General features: G+C 52.3%; 1 protein-coding gene across 2 annotated transcripts in view; it reads right to left on the bottom strand.

The window, feature by feature from the left end:
• Positions 1–6,784: 6,784 nt before the first annotated feature.
• ATP9A (ATPase phospholipid transporting 9A (putative)) overlaps positions 6,785–20,300 on the bottom strand; it is a 110,535-nt gene continuing 97,019 nt past the window's right edge. For both annotated transcript variants that reach the window (XM_049649855.1, XM_049649856.1), the window contains 7 exons: positions 19,969–20,033; positions 18,563–18,718; positions 14,979–15,043; positions 13,012–13,120; positions 12,327–12,384; positions 10,342–10,545; positions 6,785–9,071 (listed from right to left, as the gene is read on the bottom strand). In XM_049649855.1, coding sequence (XP_049505812.1) covers positions 8,935–9,071; positions 10,342–10,545; positions 12,327–12,384; positions 13,012–13,120; positions 14,979–15,043; positions 18,563–18,718; positions 19,969–20,033 — 794 coding nt within the window. In that variant the 3' untranslated portion in view covers positions 6,785–8,934. The remainder of the gene's footprint in view (positions 9,072–10,341; positions 10,546–12,326; positions 12,385–13,011; positions 13,121–14,978; positions 15,044–18,562; positions 18,719–19,968; positions 20,034–20,300) is intronic.

The raw sequence follows: 20,300 nt of genomic DNA, 5'->3' as shown, positions 1-20,300 counted from the left end.
ATTCTATTGCATCAAAGAATTTGCTTTCACGTTTAAAAAAAAAAAAAATGTGAGGGGCGCCTGGGTGGCTCAGTCGGTTAAGCGTCCGACTTCGGCTCAGGTCACGATCTCACATTTCGTGAGTTCGAGCCCCGCGTCGGGCTCTGTGCTGACAGCTCGGAGCTTGGAGAGCCTGCTTCGGATTCTGTGTCTCCCTCTCTCTCTACCCCTCCCCCACTCATGCTCTGTCTCTCTCTCCAAAAATAAACAAACATTAAAAAAAATTTTTTTAATGCGTTAAATGATTGGCCACTCAATGACTTCCTCTCATTCGCCACATCACTGAGTCAACGGAGTCTTTGGGAAGTCCCCTTTGTCCTCTGGCCCCACCTAGCCCCAGCCCCGGAGGGGTGGGGATGCCCAGGCCAGCCCAGTGTGATGCACACACAGGTTTGTTCCCCACACGCAGCACCGGCTCGGAGAACAGGACCCAGGGTGGGCCTTCGAAGGTGGAGGGTCCGTGAGGTCAGTAAAGGCCGGTGGAAAGACTCAAGGTGAGACCTTCCCTCGTTGCCCCAAATCTGAAATCATCTGGGAACTCTGTCCGGAGGGGTGACCTCCGTGTCTGAAGAAAACACGCGTGCCGGTCTGGAGAGATGAGGCCTCCCTCCGCGTGCAGCCCGCCCTTCACCCACAGGTCCCCGGTGACGGTCCAGCTGCCATTTCGGTCTATGCACAGTCACCGGCCTCGCCGCTGATCCCCTAAGAACAGGCGAGGAACCCCAGCTCAGAGAACGGGCCCCCTGTCACTCAGTAAGGATGGGAACTGCTGTTCAAGTCTGCCTCCCGTCCAGCTGGGTCCATGGCACGTTTCCCTGTGCTGCCCGCCCCCAAATTGCAGCACATCCCCTCAAATGGCATTGAATCCATTTCCACCCCCCCCCCCCCCCCCATCAGGGCCCAGAAGAAAAGCAGTACTTTTTCCTGGTGTCTTCCTCAAGCACGAAGCCGTTTTGGAGCAAAAGTCTCCACGTCTGCACAAGCCGGCCTGGCTAGCGGACTTTTCCCTGGGCTGATTTTCTCCAATTCTGCTGGTGATGAGCTGCCTAATAAAATTATGCTAAGTTATGTGCACAGAGCATCTTCCACTCTAATTATTGGCCATGCCTCTGAAGAATTCCCCAGCAGCTCACCTCTTTCTTTGGGTCTCATTAGTCGTTTGGGCCAATTTAAGCCCCCAGCCACCCCCCCCCCTTTTCCCAGCTCTACCTGAATCAGCAGGGCTCTGGATGTCATTAGCTACTCCAATTGCCTTTTAAAAAATCTGTTTCACATAAAAGGACAAATGAGAATGACTATTTGCCCATCTTTAAGACACTAACTACATTCTTTTCCACAGACTGTTCTCGTTACTCTTTCTTTCTTTGGGAGGAATTTGAACACGGCCTGGGCTCCTGCACGCAGTTCATGACTGCAAAAGGCTTCCTCCTCGAAACCGGACCCAAGCGGGCATATTCTGGAAACGCGGCAGCTTCGAAGAACATGTCTCGGTTCAGCTTTCTCTACCTATCTTCCCCCAGACTCACCTGCTTCCCGGGACTGGCGAACGACCGGCCACCAGCTGCGCAGGCAGAACAGAAGGCCTTGGTAGTATTCGCTGGAAAAGCAAGAACTTCATCCAAGGACCAGCGTCTTCTCCCCTTTATTTAATAGCCAATAAAATCACAAGAAATACCAGGGATGAGAGTGGGTTGATTCCAGTGGGAGGGGTGGGTCTCACCGGAGCCCTCGTAGCCCACGGAGGTGGAAACGAGAACGGGCAGGGACGGGTCAGTGAGGCATACGTAGTAGGAGGCAGTGAAACAGGGCCTCTCGGACACAGTTCAAGTGCAGCAGGCAAGCTTCAATAATGCCTGCTCGGTTCTTAGACAGGACTCCTTAGCCCGAACGCCACGGTCTGCAGGCCCTGTGTCCCTGCCCTCGCCTCCTCCGTGCCCCGCCTTGGCCTTAGCACACCAGCCACGTGCCCCTCTTTCTGCTCCTCCAACATGCCCAGCCTCTCCTACCCCAGGGCCTTTGCACTCTCCACTGCATCAATGCCGCTGCCCCGGAGCTTACCGTGACCCCCACCTCTTCATCCTTCATCTTTCTGCTTCAGTGGCCCATCCCCGAAGGGTGCTTCCCTGACCCCCATCACTTTCTCCACTCTTACTCCTACTTGATCAATACCCTCTGCCCACCCCTCACCCCCCTTTGTCTTAGGAGGGTATTAGAGTCTGTATCTGTCTTTCGTCTCTCTCACGCACACATGGATGTAACCACTAGGAAGGTGGGGACCGTCCACTTGTTCTCCACGATCCTCCAGCCCCAAGAGCAGTACCGAACACACAGTAGGTGCTCAGTAAATATTTGGTGAACGAACGAACGGAAGTCAGCATGTTCCGTCTAACCCCGGTCCCCCTTTCTCTTTCTGGCTCTTGCACTCTTTCTTGAAGAAAATTTAAGAATATTCCGGAGCTCAGGTGGACCCAAGAAAAGAAAACGTGCTCTTAAATCTCTTGAAAATGGGACAGCAGAGGTTCAGAACGCAAAGCTCTTCGTGTGAGCGAACAGAACCTGCAGGCTGCGGTCTAAGAACCGGGACCCGTTAGGTCATCAAGCACAGACCGTGGAGCTAGTGACTTCACGATGTGATTCAACTACCCCAAATCTTAGAGGGAACCCGTTTCAAAGTCCAAACCTCAACATGGAAGGCTGAGGGGTGGCTTGGCTTTGACATTCCTGCGAGAAGGCAGGCCCTCTGAAAAGACGCTGCGTTACAGATAACTCATCCACCAAAGGGGGAGAAGGGAGAGGGCTAAACCCCAGCATCGGGTGTGTTTGTCTGCTAAGTCTTTGGATGGAAACTGATCCGGGGATGCGTGATCCTCCAAAAATCCGCCGGCCCCCAAAGTGCTGAAGTTACCCTCTGACCACAGCCACATGGAGGATGAAATCAAATCCCACGGAAAGATTTGACTTTTTTAACATTATGCAATGTTTGGGTGAAGAAAAGGGGGGAGGCATCAGGGGGGAGAAAGAAAACTCCTCTTTTTCCCAGAGTTTAGCAAAGCTATTTCTAGCTTTTAATGATACATTTCATGGGTAGCTTTGAGAGGCACGAAGGCGGGACTGTTCTATTATGTAACCCATTTCAAGTAGGAAATTAGCGAGTCCTGAATGAATTCTGTTACTGTGCTCGACTTCTGGAAAGTTTGGAGCGACTACAGTTCTATTTTGAGGTGAGCAAATCCATCATTTATAGGTCTCCTCACAAATACCGCAGGGTTTCATGTCACCCTGAAAAGTTTCATAACAAAAACAGTTCAAGTACTTGGGGGCGTTGGTACATTGCGTCTCAAAACCTTATTAGCCCGAATAAGGAGTAGGGCAAGCCTTCCCAGTGGCCAAATATTCAAAAATACAAATATCCAAGATCAAGTAAATATTCATCTCTCACAGTCCCTCCCCCACCCAACCCCAGCGTGTGTGTGTGTGCGTTGTGTGTGTGTGTGTGTTTTAAGCTAAGTCCAGCAAAATAGTCTGGTCAACAACATAAAAAGAAATGTCTGTTTTTAACGGAGCCGTTGGCCATGAAATAAATTCTGAAACTATGAAAGCAGCGTCTTGAACAGAGCAGCTGGGTTCACTGGACCTTCCTGGTTGTTGAAAACAGGAAACATAAAGGTCTTTCGATCTCAAGCTCCCCCTAGCGGCGGGAATGGAGCGGTGCCTACACCCGGATGGAATTTCACAGCAGGCAAATGCCACGGAAGACCACTTTGATGGCCACAGGGTTAAGGAAAAGTACCGTTCGCCCCTCTTGAGCCCAGGTCACCAGAGCCGAGAGCATGCGTCTCCGATTTGCTGGGAGGAGCCGCAACTGATGGAGACAAGCGCATTGACAACGCTCCTTCCGATCGACACCCTGGGGGTGACCCTCTCAACGAGAGCCAGTATGTGGAAACCAGCAGCCCACACCACAAATAGCTCCTAATTAAAACATGTGGCTCGTTGGCACATAGCTGGTTTCCCGAGACACGGGCGTTCACACCGCAGTGATAAAGCGGACGTGTGCAGGTTGTATCGGGGGTTCTCAACCGCGGTACCTTTGACATTCGGGGTCGAGTGACTCCACGGGGTGGGGGGCTGTCCTGCGGCATCGCTGGCCTCTCATCAGGCCCCTGAGCACCCCACCCCAACCGTGACAACCAAAAATGCCTCGGACACTGCCCCAAGTCCCGTGGTGGACAAAAGCCTTCCAGCTGAGAATCACTGGGTGAGATTAATAAAATATTAGAAACCTCTCCTCCCTGAAAGTTAGGTGACTGCATTCCTACATCTCATATTATTTGATTTTTTTTTTTAAAGGTATCCAAACAGATCAAGGACTACATGTGTATAAATCTGAATCCTATAAAATACTTTTCTCCTTTTTCCTATTTGTATCGGTCACCTTTTGAAATTCTGACATGTCTGGAATAGACAACGGTACAGAATAATAAATAATGCACGGGTTTGGGATGGGATTTTTTTTTTTTTTTTGGCCAAAATCAAAATAACTGGAAAAACAGTTCTTCCCTTTTTGTACCATGAGATACACACAAAATCGGAGCGTTATCATAAAAAGCCTTCATTTTGACACCAGAATTCCTGTTTCCGCACAAATTAAAATGATCCCCAAAGGCAGAAAGTACACAAGCTTTATTGGGCAGCAGCAATGAGCCACGCTGGCACACAATGAAAGGACAACCGGTCAGAAACACGCAGGATCACATGTGTATCATCACGGGATCGAGGATTTAAATCATCTGGGAGTTCCTGCTAAATTAAAGCATCCTGTACCAGAGCTTCCCGCTAATGAAAGAACGCTGTCCTGGTGGATATGTGCTATGTGCATTACACGGACGAATCCACTAATGAGGAGGCCGCCGGCTCCTAGATGAGCTTACGGCTACCCCCCCTGCAACAAAATCATAGAGTGGCCACAATTTTTGTTTGCTAATACCGCGGCCCCCCCCGCCACCCCCCCCCACAAACGCAGTATCCACTGACGTTGCCCAGTGACGTTAACGGACGGCACCCCCAAGCACGCGGTGACAGAGAAGCCGGATCCGCAGGAACAGCGCCATGGCGTGAGCGGACGCCGCGGAGCGCGAGGTCTCGGGGACGCTGCCCGCACGGTGGCAATGCCTCTCGGTTCCGTTCCGAAACACAAGATGTATTTTCCCAAGATGAAATGAACATCATTAATGGAAATATTTTCCACTACGTATACGTGGCAAAAGGTTTTACATGAAAGGAAGGGGGGAGAAGTAAAATCTGTTCTATTTACAAGCTCCTTTTATGTTTTTTGATGACAACAAAGCTGGAAGTAACGGGATTTTGATGCAAATCAAGTATCTCATCAAAAACTCAGGTCACACACACACACACACTTAAACACACACACAAAAGATTAAAGATAAAAACAGCTGAGAGGTGTTTGTCTTCAACAGGATGGTGCGGAAGCACGTGTAGGTCCCACTGGCGATTTGGCAAAGGTTTAAAATGCTGCCCCATAAAGGCATGAGGGCTTTCCCATCCCCACCCCAGTAAAAACAAAACAAAGTATAAAAGCAAAAATCTGGAAAAGGAGAAGAGGCATTATTGTGTCCATTCCCAATGAGCACAGAACTCAAAATACATTCAGAAGTTGTCAGTGTGACCTAAGCTTTCAGCAGAGAGCACACAGAGGGGACCAGACACGGGTACCGAAGCAGACTACACACAAGAGGGCTTAGGAAGGGAAGCTGGCCTGGGGCCCGGATGGGACAACACCAACAGCGGGACACATCCCAGCTCGCGGTCTCCCGGCTCCAGGCGGCTGCAAAGGTGGTTTGCTCCGATGTCTACACGCCCCCTGGGACGCCCCTCCTTCGCTCTGTGGCAAAGTCCACTGCCCCAAGCAGCCAGAGATGGTGCAACCAGACCCCCCTAGCACCACGGGCAACACGCATGTGAGCATGTGCGCCCTCCAAATTAGGATCCAGACTGTCAGGCTTCAGAAATTACTGAAATGGAGAAGCTTGTCTGGTCATTTTCTTAGAGGAAGGAAGTGGGGGGGGGGGGGGAACGAACCCGTACGGTCCCCCTCATCCTCATGCACGTACAACCACCACCAAAAGACAGAACAAAAAAAATCAAAAAATAACAAAAGTGCTAACCAGGACAGGAATACCCAGTGGTGTCAGGGGGCGGGGGTGGGGGGTTAATTTTCACTTTGAGGAGAAAGGTTTGAATAGCACTGATTGTGTGCCGTGGGGCCTCCGGCCTCAAATCAAATAGGCTGCCGGAGACTTGGGTCCCACCGAGGTCCAAGGTGAGGGGCAGGGGTCAGTGGTGCTTCCTAAATTCCTTCCAGATTGGTAAGCCGAGAGAGAGGTCAACGGGATCGGTCTGCTCAAGATGTACGAACTCAGGAGGTTCCTGTTTTACCTTTCCCCGCAACTGAGATAACCCTCGTGCACACGGGTCCTCTGCTGGGACCGGTCTGACGGGTGCAGGTAAGGATCCCGTACCCTCGACCGACTTGAGGCTCCTGCCCTTTGGGGCTCCAGAGTTTGAGAAGCACACGCATCCCCAGACACCCGACGACCCCCGGCAGGTGGAGGGAGCAGGCCGCCCACTGATGGGGAGGCTCCCCGGCGGGGGGGTCGGGGCTCCGCTTGGGGTTGAGGTCCCTCTGGCCCCCGACTGCCTCCGCCAGACGAGAGGACAAGGTTGCAATGGCACAGACCAGCACCCCTCCACTTTCAGGCGTGGCTTCTTCGGCAGCTCTCTTCCTGGGAGATGTCAGGTGGCATCCCAGGCGTTGACTTCAAAAGTCAGCTCACACACCTGGATCGAACTTGGGACTTGAGGGGGAAAAAACACAAAGCAAGAGACCGTCTCCCTGTATCTGCTGGGAACGTCCAAAATTTCCTCACAGCACTTCTGGCAAGACCTACCTGCAGAAGCCATCACCTGTCTGTGAACAAGGCCAGGTTCAGGGTTTGCAACCTCAGATCAGAACAGCTTAAGACTTACAATCGGGCTTCTAAGAAGACAGATCAAAGTATGAACTCCTGAGCCCAAGGCTCCCTCCTCTACCTTTGAAACTACGTAACATCACTCAGAGAGAAGTCAGACCCGTTCAATCTTTCCGGCTGAAAGGTCCTATTCCTAAATAACCATTCATTCACGGCGACCTATATGCCCTGCAGATCCTTCCGGTGTGGCAGAGATGGCTGGAACAGAACGGCCGAAATACTGCAAAAATGCAGAATCTTAAAACAGAAGCAATGCCAAGAGCCAGTTTACCCAGTGCCTGAAACTTAGAATCATTTTATAAGGGTTTAAAAGGGCAACATAAGTACATGAGCATATGGAGAGTGCTCCCAAGGCCAGGAACCGATGTGCCCGCTCCTCCCGCCCCCAACCCCCCAGCCGCAGGCTGAGCGTAGGGCCGTGGGCGCGGCGGCCAGGCTGGAGCTCGCGTCTCTGAAGCACGCACAAGAAGCGTCATGCTGAAGGGCTGAAGGAATTAACCACGGATCCGAGATCGCAAACAGTCACTGGAAGATCCGCCGACTTAACCCTGATGGCACGCATATGTGGCACCAAGTGACTCGAAAACCCAAGAATGCCTTGCCCCGCCACGCCCAGCGCTTGAAAACTCCCTTCCCTCCTCTGGAAAGAGAAGCCACAGCTTTATAAGAAACACACGTGCGGGTACGCCATCCCGGTGGGGGAGGGGTCTCTACCGCTGGCGGCCTTCCAGCAAGCTCCCCCTGGAGATCTCGAGAGGCAGCGGAACGGAGCCCCGACCCCAGAGCCGGCAGCCTGGGCCTCCTCCTCCCAGGGACTCTCTGCTCGAAGCTGCCGCCGACGAAGGGCATGGTTATGATGCCTCTGCCTTGGCCATTTCATCCTCCTGATGGGAAACAGATTTCTGTGGAAGCCGAGAGCCCCCAGCCCTGACCCTGCACTCTGGACTCAGGAGGCCTGAGCCTCATATGCTACATTGTCTAAAGAATTAGCTGAGTCTCTTATCACCCTGTCGACACATTTAGGAGCCGTTCGGTGGCACCTTTCCTGCTAAAGCAACTGCTGAAAATGTCTGAGGGGTGTCCTCAGATGGCCACAGGCTTTGTAATTGTTACCAGGTCCGAACACAGCAGGGTAACACCTTTGAAATTCTTTTACGAGGAGGCAGGTGGCGCTAACTCGGGCACCGTCGAAGCTGAATCTGACGCAGGAGAACAGAGGGGATTTACGGCTCGCTCGCTCTGCCCTGGTCCGCTCTGTGTCGCTCTGGGAAGGCAGCGTGGCTTCGGCAAGCAGAGCGGCCTCGGGCGGGGTGGGTGGCACTCCGGCCGTGCGACTACCGTCTGGGTCACTTTTGACCAGAGTCATGGCCTTTTCCCACAAACCTGTAGACCGAGAGCTTGATGCTTCTCCGCAGCCAGTTTTTTCAGAGCGAGAAAGACGCGGGGAGCACACACACATTAGGACTGTTTAAAACAAAAACACAAACAAACCCTTCTACAATCCGCAGCTGGACAGAAACTTCTATCACACGACACCGGAATCCCAGTCCTCGGAAGCTCGCACGGTGACCCACGTATGAATGTGTTAGCCGAGCCACCAGCTTTCACGTATATACATTCACTTGAGGCCGAGTCATCCGGGGCTCGAGCAGGCCCCCGCGGGCACGTCCCAGGAGCCTGCCCCGTTGAACCAGCCTCGGGACTCTGCACATTCAGCCGCTTCGCGTCCAAACGGCACGCGGTAGCCATTACCGCGAGATCCACAGGTGGCGGTTAAAAAAAACGCAACTTGAACTCTGTCCACCGGGAGGGCGCAGAGGCCGCGGTGCCCTCGGCCCGCGCACGCCTACGAGGTGAGCTTCGAGTAGCTGGGCGGGGAGAACCGTCTCCGCAGATACTTGAGAACGTACAGGGGGAGACAGCTGACCAGAGTGATAACGGACACCTTCCACAAGAATGACAAAGTGGCGATGAAGTACACATCTGCAATGCAAGCAAAAGGGAAGACGGCGGTGAGGCGCGAGGACGATCCAGTAGGCCGGTGCAGCTCAGGAACAGGCAGCAGGGGAATGGGGTGGGGGGGGGGGGGGGGGGGGGGGGGGGGCTGCCTCTCCTCACTGACACATGGCCTCCTGGCACCGGCCCCTTTCCTGGGCTCCGTCTCCAGGGCTGGGATTCTCCCCACTCCCTCCTCTCTCTGACCTGTGCCTTCACCGACAGTCACTGAAATGCTACTTCCAACACCAGGAAAACAAAACTACAGGCAGAAACAATTCTTACAGGTGTTTCTGATCTGGAATCTGACAGCTGGCGCTTTTCTTTGCAAACCCCGCCGCCCGAGAGCAGAAAGGCACTCCGACACCAGACATGTTTTCCCCTCGCCTCCGGGATGGTCACCAAAGCCCAGGACGGGTGGGGTCTGAGGGCGGTGCAGAGCGGGAACCGGGTGGCCTAGGGGGCTTCCACTGAGGGTCAGACGCCCCCTTCCGCTGCAGGACAGCGAGCCCGCGGTCTGGAGGGTTTTGAGAGAGCAGAGCACAGCCCGCAGCCTTCCTCAGTAGTGGAGTGGACACCACTTCCGGGGCACAGATGGGGAGCGTGTGGCTGGCACGGGCCACGGTCCCACCCGTGCGTCTGCCCAGCCGGCCCTATGACAGCTTCCTGAGGGCAGAGCTCGCCACCCCCAAGCCACTGAGTACACAGTAGGTGTTCACAAAAACGCATTCTGAGAGACTCTCAGGACAAGTGTGAAACTAAGACTTCAGTAACCGGATGTTCCTTTTACCTTGACCAAAACCTTATGGAGCGTTTGCTGATGAACATGAGACCTGATCAGAGACGCCTTCAGGGGAAGGTGGAGTTTCTTAACCTACTGATAAGGACAAATCCTGTGGGACTTACCATTTATTCATGAACAAAACCTGGATGTCCGACATCGCATTCGCCCCCCAGAGCCCGGCACTTTGCCCGGATCCCTCAAGAAACCTACCAGGCCTCTGTCGAATTCAACGGAACCCCCTTCGAAGTCACTTAGTGCAGTGTGTTTTCAAAAGGAAACACTCCATTGACATTGTGCCCACCAGCCTCTGTTCCGGGAAGCTGATCCACAGGTGCTATCTGCCCCACGGGGACACCAGTAAGAAAATGGGGGCAGCTGAGTGCCAAGGCCAGCTGGACAAAGACCCCAGGATGAGCGCTGGGCAGGGGGCCCCTGGACCTCACTGCCCGGCTTCAGCCACAGAGCGGGTCTTACCGATGAACTCGTGGAGGAACACCAGGGAGGCGATGTAGCAGGCCAGACTGAGCAGCTCGGCCACGGTCATGAGCCAGTGCCATGTCTGGATGGTCAGGGCCACCATGAGCAGCTCCGTGAGGATCAGCGACGTGAAGGAAATGGCCACGATGTGCACGAACTCGGACTCGAACAGCAGCAGGGCCCCGTACATGATGGTGCTCCCTACGAAGGCAGACGGAGCCGGTGTCCCCGCACAGCCCTGCCTGCCCGCAGCTGCCGCCCCTCCCGCTCCCCTCCAGAGCCCCCTCGGCCTGGGCTCCTTTTCCTTTATTTTCCATTTAGACATGAAAGATGGCACTTGCTAAATGAGGTTGATGAGTGGTGCTTTATGGAGGCTTTAAAGAGGTGTCTCCTTCTGATTTCCTATTTTCTCTTTGGACCTTACGTCATAAGGAGTCTATAATTGCAGGGGAGAAGAAAGAGAGAGAGACAGAGGGAGAGACAGAGGGAAGGAGGGAAGGGGAGAAATGGAAAGGGGAAAAAAACAAAATGGGCTAAATGGGTGAGGGGCACTAAGAAAGACACTTGGGATGAGCACCGGGTGTTATACATAGAGGATGACCACTGGAATGTACTCCTGAAATCATCATTGCACTAGATGCTAACTAACTTGGATGTAAATTTAAAAAAAAAAGATGGGTGGGGCGCCTGGGTGGCTCAGTCGGTTAAGCGTCCGACTTCAGCTCAGGTCACGATCTTGCGGTCCGCAAGTTCGAGCCCCGCGTCGGGCTCTGGGCTGATGGCTCGGAGCCTGGAGCCTGCTTCCGACTCTGTGTCTCCCTCTCTCTCTGCCCCTCCCCCATTCATGCTCTGTCTCTCTCTGTCTCAAAAATAAGTAAGCATTAAAAAATTAAAAAAAAAAGATGGTCAATCTTAAGTCATGTGTTGTTTTACGCCCTAACGCCCACAACACACACACACACACACACACACACACACACACACACACACAATGCCAGAGGTAACCCAGAGACACTCAGAGCATCCTGTACCTATAAGGAGGCAAGAAAGGAAAGTGGGAGAGGGAACGGATACGTGTTTTTCTAGCACAGCAGAAAAGCAGAGAGATGGTGCTCACACACAGCTCAAATATCCGACAGCACAAGAATATTACACAGAGGCAGGGCCAGGAGATGCTCAACCCCAAAACTCCTCAAGCGACTGCCCATCGTGCCAGGGGTTCAGGATGAAGGGGTGAAATGGGGCTTCAGTGCTCCTGATTTATGAACTTTTACATACAAAAGGTGGCTGCAAAAATCAATGCGTATATTATACTTTGATGTACTTCTTAAAAATCCTCCCCCCGATTTTTTTTACTGATAATTTAACTTCCTGCCAACAATTTTAACAGTATCTACACCTATTGGTTGCACACGACATCAGTAAGACCACCCCCCACAACACACAATGTATATTTGTAAAGTAGACGTCTGTACCTGGGCAGACGTAGATGGATATTACGACCACTGCACAATCACATATATTATAAAACACGCATACAAACAGAAATAAACACCAACAGGGGTTTTGGTATTTTCTCCTCCTACACTTAAAAGTCATCCTACAAAGTCTCTCTGCAGTCTGAGAGACCCTCCCTGGAGGCCAGTGAAGCAGACACATTTCTCAAAAACTATAAGGACCTCAGAAAAAGTATCAGAACATTCCAGAAAGCAACCGCTTTTTGTCACAGTGGCTCGCACACCCCAGCAGGTGGTGATTGGTGTTCGTTGTATTTTTCTCTGAGTCTGTCTCCTGAAGCAGACAGCACCTCCTCACAGATCTATCACCGTGCTGAGTGTTCTGGTCCTTACAAAATGCCGGGTAGGGCCCCCTTGGGGTGCACCGTCCCACCCCTTAACCAAGTTTCAGGGTTCCAGCTTCTTCGTGTTCTACAGACAACAGAACCCCCAGGATAACCCCACAGCTGGTGTGACTTTTCTCACCTTGATAGATGCTAATCAAAACCCATATTAAGAAGGTCTTGTAGGACAACGGTCTTCCCTAAACGAGAGAACGAGAAAGAGCAGGTTATGGTGTGTGGCTCACCCAGGGTGTCAGCTGCCCCACGCTTCCCTGCCACCAACAAGGCAACCTGCCTGTTTTCATCAAAAAAAAAAAAAAAGCGTCTCGCACATGTCTGGACATGTTTGAGAAATTACACGTTTAAAAGACAATTGATATTCGGTGGGAATAAATCTGCCCTTCAGTAAAACTCCTGGAAGACAAATAAACGAAATCTCACACACACACACACACACACACACACACACACACACACACACACTTTTTAGAAGCATACACCAAAATGCTTCCAGGAGCCTCAGTGGCAGAATGGAACTGTCAGGGGCTCTTTTTTTTTTTTTTTTTTTTAAGTTTTTGGTTGGTTAGTTGAAGTTTTCAGTTTACATATTACTGTACAGTTTAACATTCTCTAGGAGCATACATATGGCTTTTTTAAGAGAAAAGAATGTAAAACCGCACTCCTTCCTCTCAAGAAAGCTGCCACCAGCTCAAATCGTCGAAATCCGTGTGTTCAAACCGGAAATGGAGGGTCTGCGTGAAATGAAAGTAGGGAGAGAGGGAGAAAGAAGCGGAAGGAGGAGGAAGGGAAGGAGGAGTTCACTGAACCTTGAGAAGATCCTTGTAGAGCTCAGGATACAGCATGGCAACTTCTGACTTCACATCTTTGTCCAGGACCAGAGAGAATACGGGAAACATGGTGTAAATGGTGGAGTACCTGGGGGAGAAAAATCGCCGCACGTGAGACGGGCCGATGGAAAAGGAACAGTCTGCTTCTCCGGCCTCTGGAGCCCCATTCCCATGCATTTCTTCAGGAACTACTCACTAAGTGCCCATCACGGGCCAGGGCTGGTTTTAAGGACTGGAGCTTCAGATGAGAAACAGAACATCTGCCCTCGGAGAGCTGTCCTGCCCATCTGTGAGCCAACAAAGTCGGTAAACTACACTGTGTGCTGCAGGTAAGTGCTGGGAAGGCCACTGCAATGGGAGGAGAGGGAAAGAGCCGTGGGGGTGGTATGATTTTTTAGAGTGGGTGCCCAAAGGATGTGACAGTTGAGTAAACACCCATAAAAGGTGAGAGGCAGCCATGCCCAAATGAAGGGAAGGGCATCCCAGGCGGAGAGAACAGCACGTGCAAAGGTCCTGAGGCGAGGACCCGTTTGAAGGACAGCAAGGCAGCCAGTATAGCTGGAGCTGAGCGAGTGAGGGGGAGAGAGGAGATGGGAACTGAGGGCGGCGAGGGGTCCGCGGCGGGCCACACGGAACACATTTCGGGGAGCCCCTACGTTCTGGCAGGTTCTTTCATTCTTCTGGGACCTGACAAAGGACAGTCCACTTTTCCAGTTAGAGGCAGGCATGGGGCGCCTGGGTGGCTCAGTTGGTTAAGCGGCCGACTTCGGCTCAGGTCATGATCTCAGAGTCCGTGGGTTCGAGCCCCGCGTCGGGCTCTGTGCTGACAGCTCAGAGCCTGGAGCCTGTTTCAGATTCTGTGTCTCCCTCTCTCTCTGACCCTCCCCCGTTCGTGCCCTGTCTCTTTCTGTCTCAAAAACAGACATTAAAAAAAATTTTTTTTAATAAAAAATAAAATAAAAATTAAAAAAAAAAAAAAAAGAAGCAGGCAGAATTCTTTGTGAGACTCTCCCCTGGGACCAGCCAGCCTTTCTGTGCTTCCTGCCTCCTCACAACCAGGCGTGTGCCCTACACACGTCTCTATCTAGGACACGTGTCACCCAATCCACCTACCTGGGTGACTCACACACTGAGAACATTCTCTGAAGGATCAAAAGGAACGTCATGAGTTCCAAGTCAGGAATGGGGGTGGAGCCGATGGCAGCAAATGTCCACGTGACCCCTGTCTGACAGGTCACTGGCACACAGCAGTCAGGCTCTGCTAGGGACATCTCCCAGGACAGCAAGGCTCTGGCCCGCCCGACAGACCCAGCAGCAGGACATTCTACCGGGTCCACGACAGGGAGGGTACTTTCCAGACACGTCTTTCCCCTTTTTCTAAGACCCCAATGAAATCACTGAGTCTGGGAACCTTCGATCTTGCTTTGGTCGCCATCACCAATAAGCTCGGACGGTCATGGGCAAGCATTCTCCCCCCTCCAGGTCCAAACCGCCAAGCGCTGTGAACCACAAGCCCACCGAGCTCCACTTTCTCAGTCTGGGTATAGGCTGAGCCATTCAAAAATAAAAATCCGGGGCGCCTGGGGGGCTCTGTCGGTTGGGCATCCAACTTCGGCTCGGGTCATGATCTCACATTTGGGGGTTTGAGCCCCGTGTGGGGCTCTGTGCTGACGCCTCAGAGCCTGGAGCCTGTTTCAGATTCTATGTCTCCCTCTCTCTCTGCCCCTCCCCTACTCGTGCTCTGTCTCTCTCTGTCTCAAAAATAAATTTTAAAAAAAAAACAAAAAAAACCCAAAAACATTACAAATAAAAATCCAAGTTAGGTTCTCAACTACATCCCGGGCAACTCAGGGGCTGAACAGTCGAGACACAATGTTTCTTCTCTCCTCTGTGGTATGTTAGGGAGGTTTCATAAAAAGTTAATAACCCTGCCTAGCTTTCCTTACCCAATGATGAGGAATCCTTGGTAGAGAGGAACCGACGCAAAGTAAAACACAGAGGAAAAGACAGCCTGTGCCAACGAGAAAGGAAGATGTTACCAAAAATCATTGACAAAGGCCCTACCTTTATATAATAACAACACCCCACCCTTAACGTACCGCAAGCTTTACTGACACAGTTGTGAGTGCTTTCAGTAAATCAGCTCATTTAACAATTATAACCACCTCATGAGACAGGTACTGTTGTCATCAACCCCTATTTACAGAGGAGAAGAGTAAGGCACAGAGAGGTTAAGTGACTCGCCTACAATCACACAGCTCACGAGGGATAGAGCGAGGAGTCGTTCCCAGGTAGTTTAGCTCCAGAGACCATGCTCAGCCCCCTTGTGAACACTGAGTTACACAGGCTACTACACCCAGGGGCGCTCTCTCCGTGACCTCTGTGAATCTCCAGAACCACCCATGAGATCGAGTCCTAGTATCACCTGCCTTTCACAGACGGGGAATCTGAGCAGGTAAACTTCACTGCAGGGTTAAACCCAGCTCTGTCTCCAGAGCCCGCGCTCCTGACAGCTCAGAAGCACCGCCTCTCTGGGCATGCGCCCAAGAAACAAGTTAGCAGAGGTATGGAAACATAGAGACACCTGCACCATGAGGATGGGCACCCGTTACCCCGGAGGGCGGGGTTACAGACAAGGCTTCCCTTCTCACATGACACTTTTTACAATTTTGGGAAATTTTTATGAAGAGCCCACAAGCAGGAACACCTTTGCAATTAGACAAGAGCAGCATTTCCAAACCTTTACTGAAATGTCTACTTCCTGGTTTGGAAAATATTAGCTACTGGCAGTGAAAAACAGGCTGGGGACATAAAATCTGACTTGATGCTCTGTTAGGTCCTTCTCTGGACACCTACAGGCTAACAGAAGGAAAGTGGCCTCAAAGCGAATTCCTGTGAGCAGAAAACCAAAAAGAGGCCGGCAACAGCTGAAGGCTTTTCAAAGACTAAGGACAAGAGGCGGAGGCAGGCTGGCCATCAGCAAGGGTATCTCACTGGAGGCATCTCCCCGTCAGCACCCGCTCTGGGTGCTGACCTGGCACGGAGCTCCAAATGCAGGTGCCACCCGGGACCACGGTCCTGGGCAGCCCCAGCTGCACCCCCTGGTCATATTTCAGAACTGAAAGGTGAAAGCCACCTTTCAAATGACTTTTCCCCCAGGCTGGGCCGTGGCACAGAAAGGACGTTTGTAAAAAAGTCAAGAATCTGGTGCGTAGTTTTGCAAATCAAGGTCAAGAGCCTCCTTCCCCTAAAAGGGCCTGGCTGGCCAAAAGCCTTCTTCATCTTGGAGAGAACACTTTAGGGAAAATAAACCACTGTGGCCGCATCTATCAAAGAGAACAACGTCAAAGTGCAGTCCTAACAGGGACTTGCTCTTAGCCAACCACTTTCAGCACAGTGGACAGGGGTGAACGCATTTTCCCACAGCACAAAGAACAATTTCTCATCCTGGAATTTTTTTCTAAACTGAGGCTCATGGTAACATACAGACATTGCTGAAGTCAGCTCATCCAGGCCAGCTCTTGTGTGCATGGCCACGGACAAGCTGATTAATCTTCCAGTGATTAAATCATAGTAATATCCAGGATGATTCATGAGCTAACATAAATTAAAAGCACAGATGTGGTCTGGGGCGCCTGGGTGGGTCTGGCAGCTAAGCGTCCGACTCTTGATTTCCGCTCAGGTCATGATCTCACGGTTCATGGGTTCGAGCCCCGCATCAGGGCTCCGTGCTGTCAGTGTGGAACCTGCTTGGGATTCTCTCTCTCCCTCCCTGGTTTGCATCTCTCTCTCCCTTTCTCTCCGCCCCTCCCTGGTTTGCAGGCTGTGCGTGCGCTCTTTCTCTCAATAAATAAATAAATAAACTTAAAAAAAAAAGTACAGTACAGATATGGTCTGATGAATCATGACAGCTATTTTGATCATGTTGATAAAAATCACTTGAAGGCTTCTACGCTCTCAAATGCAACAGATACTGAAAACATAAAATCAGGGGCACCTGGGTGGTTCAGTGTCCGACTTCGGCTCAGGTCATATCTCACAGTTCATGAGTCCGAGCCCTACACCGGGCTCTGTGCTGATGGCTCAGAGCCTAGAGCCCGATTCAGATTCTGTGTCTCCCTCTCTCTCTGCCCCTCCCCTGCTCATGCACTCTCTCTCTCTCAAAAATAAACATTTAAAAAATTCAAAAAGTTTTTAAAAAAGAAAAAGGAGGGAAGGGAGGCCTTACGTGCACTTACTTGGAAAGGCAGGATGTCTTTTATGTTGTGATTAAGCTCCTTTCCCACAGATTAAAATGTCCCCTTACCGTACACATCTTCCTGTTTTGTTTTGATTAACAGCGGTAAGGATGCCTTCAGCACTCGATGCCTTAGAAAACTCTGCTTCTCAAAGTGGCCTTGGCCGAGAGGCAAGACACATCTTACCATCCCCATGTCACAAACGGAAGACTGAGGCCCAGAGGGGGAAAGTGACTTGCTCGAAGTCTCAGAGACACATCGTGGGGGGGTCAGAAAGGGAGGTGGGTGCCAAGACACATCGCCCCTATGTTCTCTCCGCTTAATGGGGGTGTTTTCACCTAAGTGTCCACGGAGGAGAATCAGTCAATAGTGTTTCAACACCCAGAATAGTTTCTTTCCCACCCTTTGGCCTTCCTCCCAGTATGCACTTAATCGCTGCAGCCTGATGACGGATGTTCAAAGGAGCTGGGGAGACAGGAGGTGGGAAAATACTCTAGAATCTTTTTGTGAGAAAAAGATGGGCGCGAGACGTTATTCCCGAGAAGATGAACAATCGCGGTAACGAAGCTCCACTCCCACCTGGGATGGCGGGAGGCAGAACTGTGATTATCAGACACCCCCCAGGGCCATGGGCCACGCCGCCCCACCTGGGAGCTCCCGCAAGCGGAGGCAGCACCGGCCTCCCCGCGTCGAGGGCACCCAAGGAGACACCGTGATGAAGAACACGGGCTCTGGAATCCCCGCACCAATGCAGTCTAAACCCCCGAGGGACCCTGCCGCACGTTTCTCCCCCTCACTTAGCCTCAGACTCCCCATCTGTAAAATGGGCGCAGGCGACTGTGAGGACCGCGTGAGCCACTTGCATGGTGAACACTGAGCCTGATGCCCAGGGTACAGGAAGTGCTCCAGAAAAGCAAGTTATTCTTCGGTGGTTCTTCTCTGCTGGCCCTTATTTTTGCATTTGGAAAAGCCGGGACCAGCACTGACCTCTCTGCATTTTTCTCTCTGGCTAACTGATCATAACACCTCTGGGCATTTACACCGCATCTCCTTTATGCCAAGCGCTGGGCAGGCACTGGTGCTCGTGCCTGCATCCGCTCCCCCGCAGCAAGGATGGCCCGCACCGTCTACCGGGGGAAGGATCTGTGACAATCCAAGGTCAACCCGGTTTGGGATTTAAACTCGCCGGGTGGGAAAAATAATGAAGTCAAGAAAGAAAGAAACCGGCCAGGTGGGGTAACGGCTCCAAAGCACAGCCTCGTTCCCGGGCTTTCTCCAGGACGGCCACCCACCTGCATGGTGCTGATGCAGAGGCTTCTGTGAATCACGAACTGGCTGAGGGCAGCTGACCGCTTGTAGCTGTTCCGGCCGTGCACCATCAGCAACCGGCCCAGGTGCTTGAACTGGGTGATGGAGAAGTCTGCAGCCAGGGAAGCCTGTTTTCCTTCCTAAAATCCAATAAAATTGGGCACCGTCAGGAGCACCGGAGGTCAAGGCGAACACATTTTCTTCTCTTTTAATTGAAAAAAGCAAGACGTTGTCAGGTGATCTTTGGAAAACTTCAATAAAGAGCTTCTTTGGTTTCACGCTGTACTCGGTTGGTGGTCCAAGACTAAATCTGATTTAAAAAGAGGAATGTATTTAAATAAAAAACATTCTGAACCACAGATCGTGATAATTCGGAGGTCAAATGGATCTGTGTATCAGAAGCAAAGAATCCTCAGAGACAGGCACTCAGACCCTCGAAGCGAGATGGAAGCCTGGGGTGGGTGGGGGGCTGAGGCTACTAACGATTCCAAACGGAACATTCCTGAGCGTGCAACTTTGCACATTCGTAGAAGTGCCACCGTGGAATGGAATTCTCTAAGGGGCCACACCTGCGTTAAAAGGGCCCGTTCCAGGAACATCTCAAAGATCACCGAATCCTGCAACTTCGAATAACTGCCAACTGGATGAGCACCACAAAACCAGAAAGGGTGGAGAGAAGAAAAATTTTAAAGCGTATGCGTCAGTCAGCCCAATCCGTGAAGCTATGGGACCGAACGCACAGGACAGCGCCTCCGGCCCTCCCTCGGGGCCTCTGGACTCTTACTTCACACACAGTTCCGACAAGCCTGGTAACCAATGTTGCCCGTAGCCATTTAGAGGTCACAACTCAGGACAGAGCCAACTCTGCGGGACAAGCACACGCGTGACAAGGACAGGAAACAACAACTGCGTCACGGCACACGAGCTTCGGGAGACACTGCAGCTGCCGAGGCCTCTGAGCCACACACCGTGTCACCTCCCTCCACGACCCCCCGGACGTTAGCACGGGGCGTGGCGACCGATGCTTTTACGGACGCCGCAGCCAGCACGCAAAAGCCTGAAGTGCATTCACTGTGCCCCAACAACACAGCAAAACGCTCTTTTCTTTTGTTTTTAATTCAAGTTTTGACACGCGGAAAACCAGCATCGTCGTCCGTAAGATACGGTGACACGGACCTCCGACCCCCAGGTAATAACGCCAGGCCATTCCGTGACGTGGCTCCTTACGCTCCGTCGTCCTGATCTCGAGTTTTCAGAAGCGTCAGAGCTGCGTGTCGAGGGCAAAAGAAACTCCCGCGAGGAGGCAGAGCAGCCCTCGCACGGCAGCCCCACCCCCAGCACCCACCCCTCCACGGCCAGCAGCACCCCACCCCCCACAGCCCGCACTCACCTTCCCCTCGACCCCCACACCGCAGTCGGATTCCTGAATCATACTGACGTCATTGCCTCCGTCACCTGTCGGCCACACGGGCCGGAGAGAAAAGCCGGGAAATTGGGCGGAGGTGAGAAGCGGGACCCCGACGCGTCATTCTTACTTTGAAGACGCGCGCGTCTCGCCTCTCGCCGAGGGCTCGCTAAGCGTCTCTTCCGCGCGGCTCCACGTAATTGCTCCGACACCCCCCAGTCTCACGGGCGGAGGAGCTGAGCGTCAGAGGGACACCGGGTGACTGGCCAGAGTCCGGCCGCCGAGCGGCAGCGGGGGGGGGGGGGGGGGGGGGGGGG

This window comes from Panthera uncia, assembly GCF_023721935.1.
Source record: "Panthera uncia isolate 11264 chromosome A3 unlocalized genomic scaffold, Puncia_PCG_1.0 HiC_scaffold_11, whole genome shotgun sequence".
Lineage (NCBI taxonomy): Eukaryota > Metazoa > Chordata > Mammalia > Carnivora > Felidae > Panthera > Panthera uncia.
This window is presented reverse-complemented; position numbering and strand designations above follow the sequence as displayed.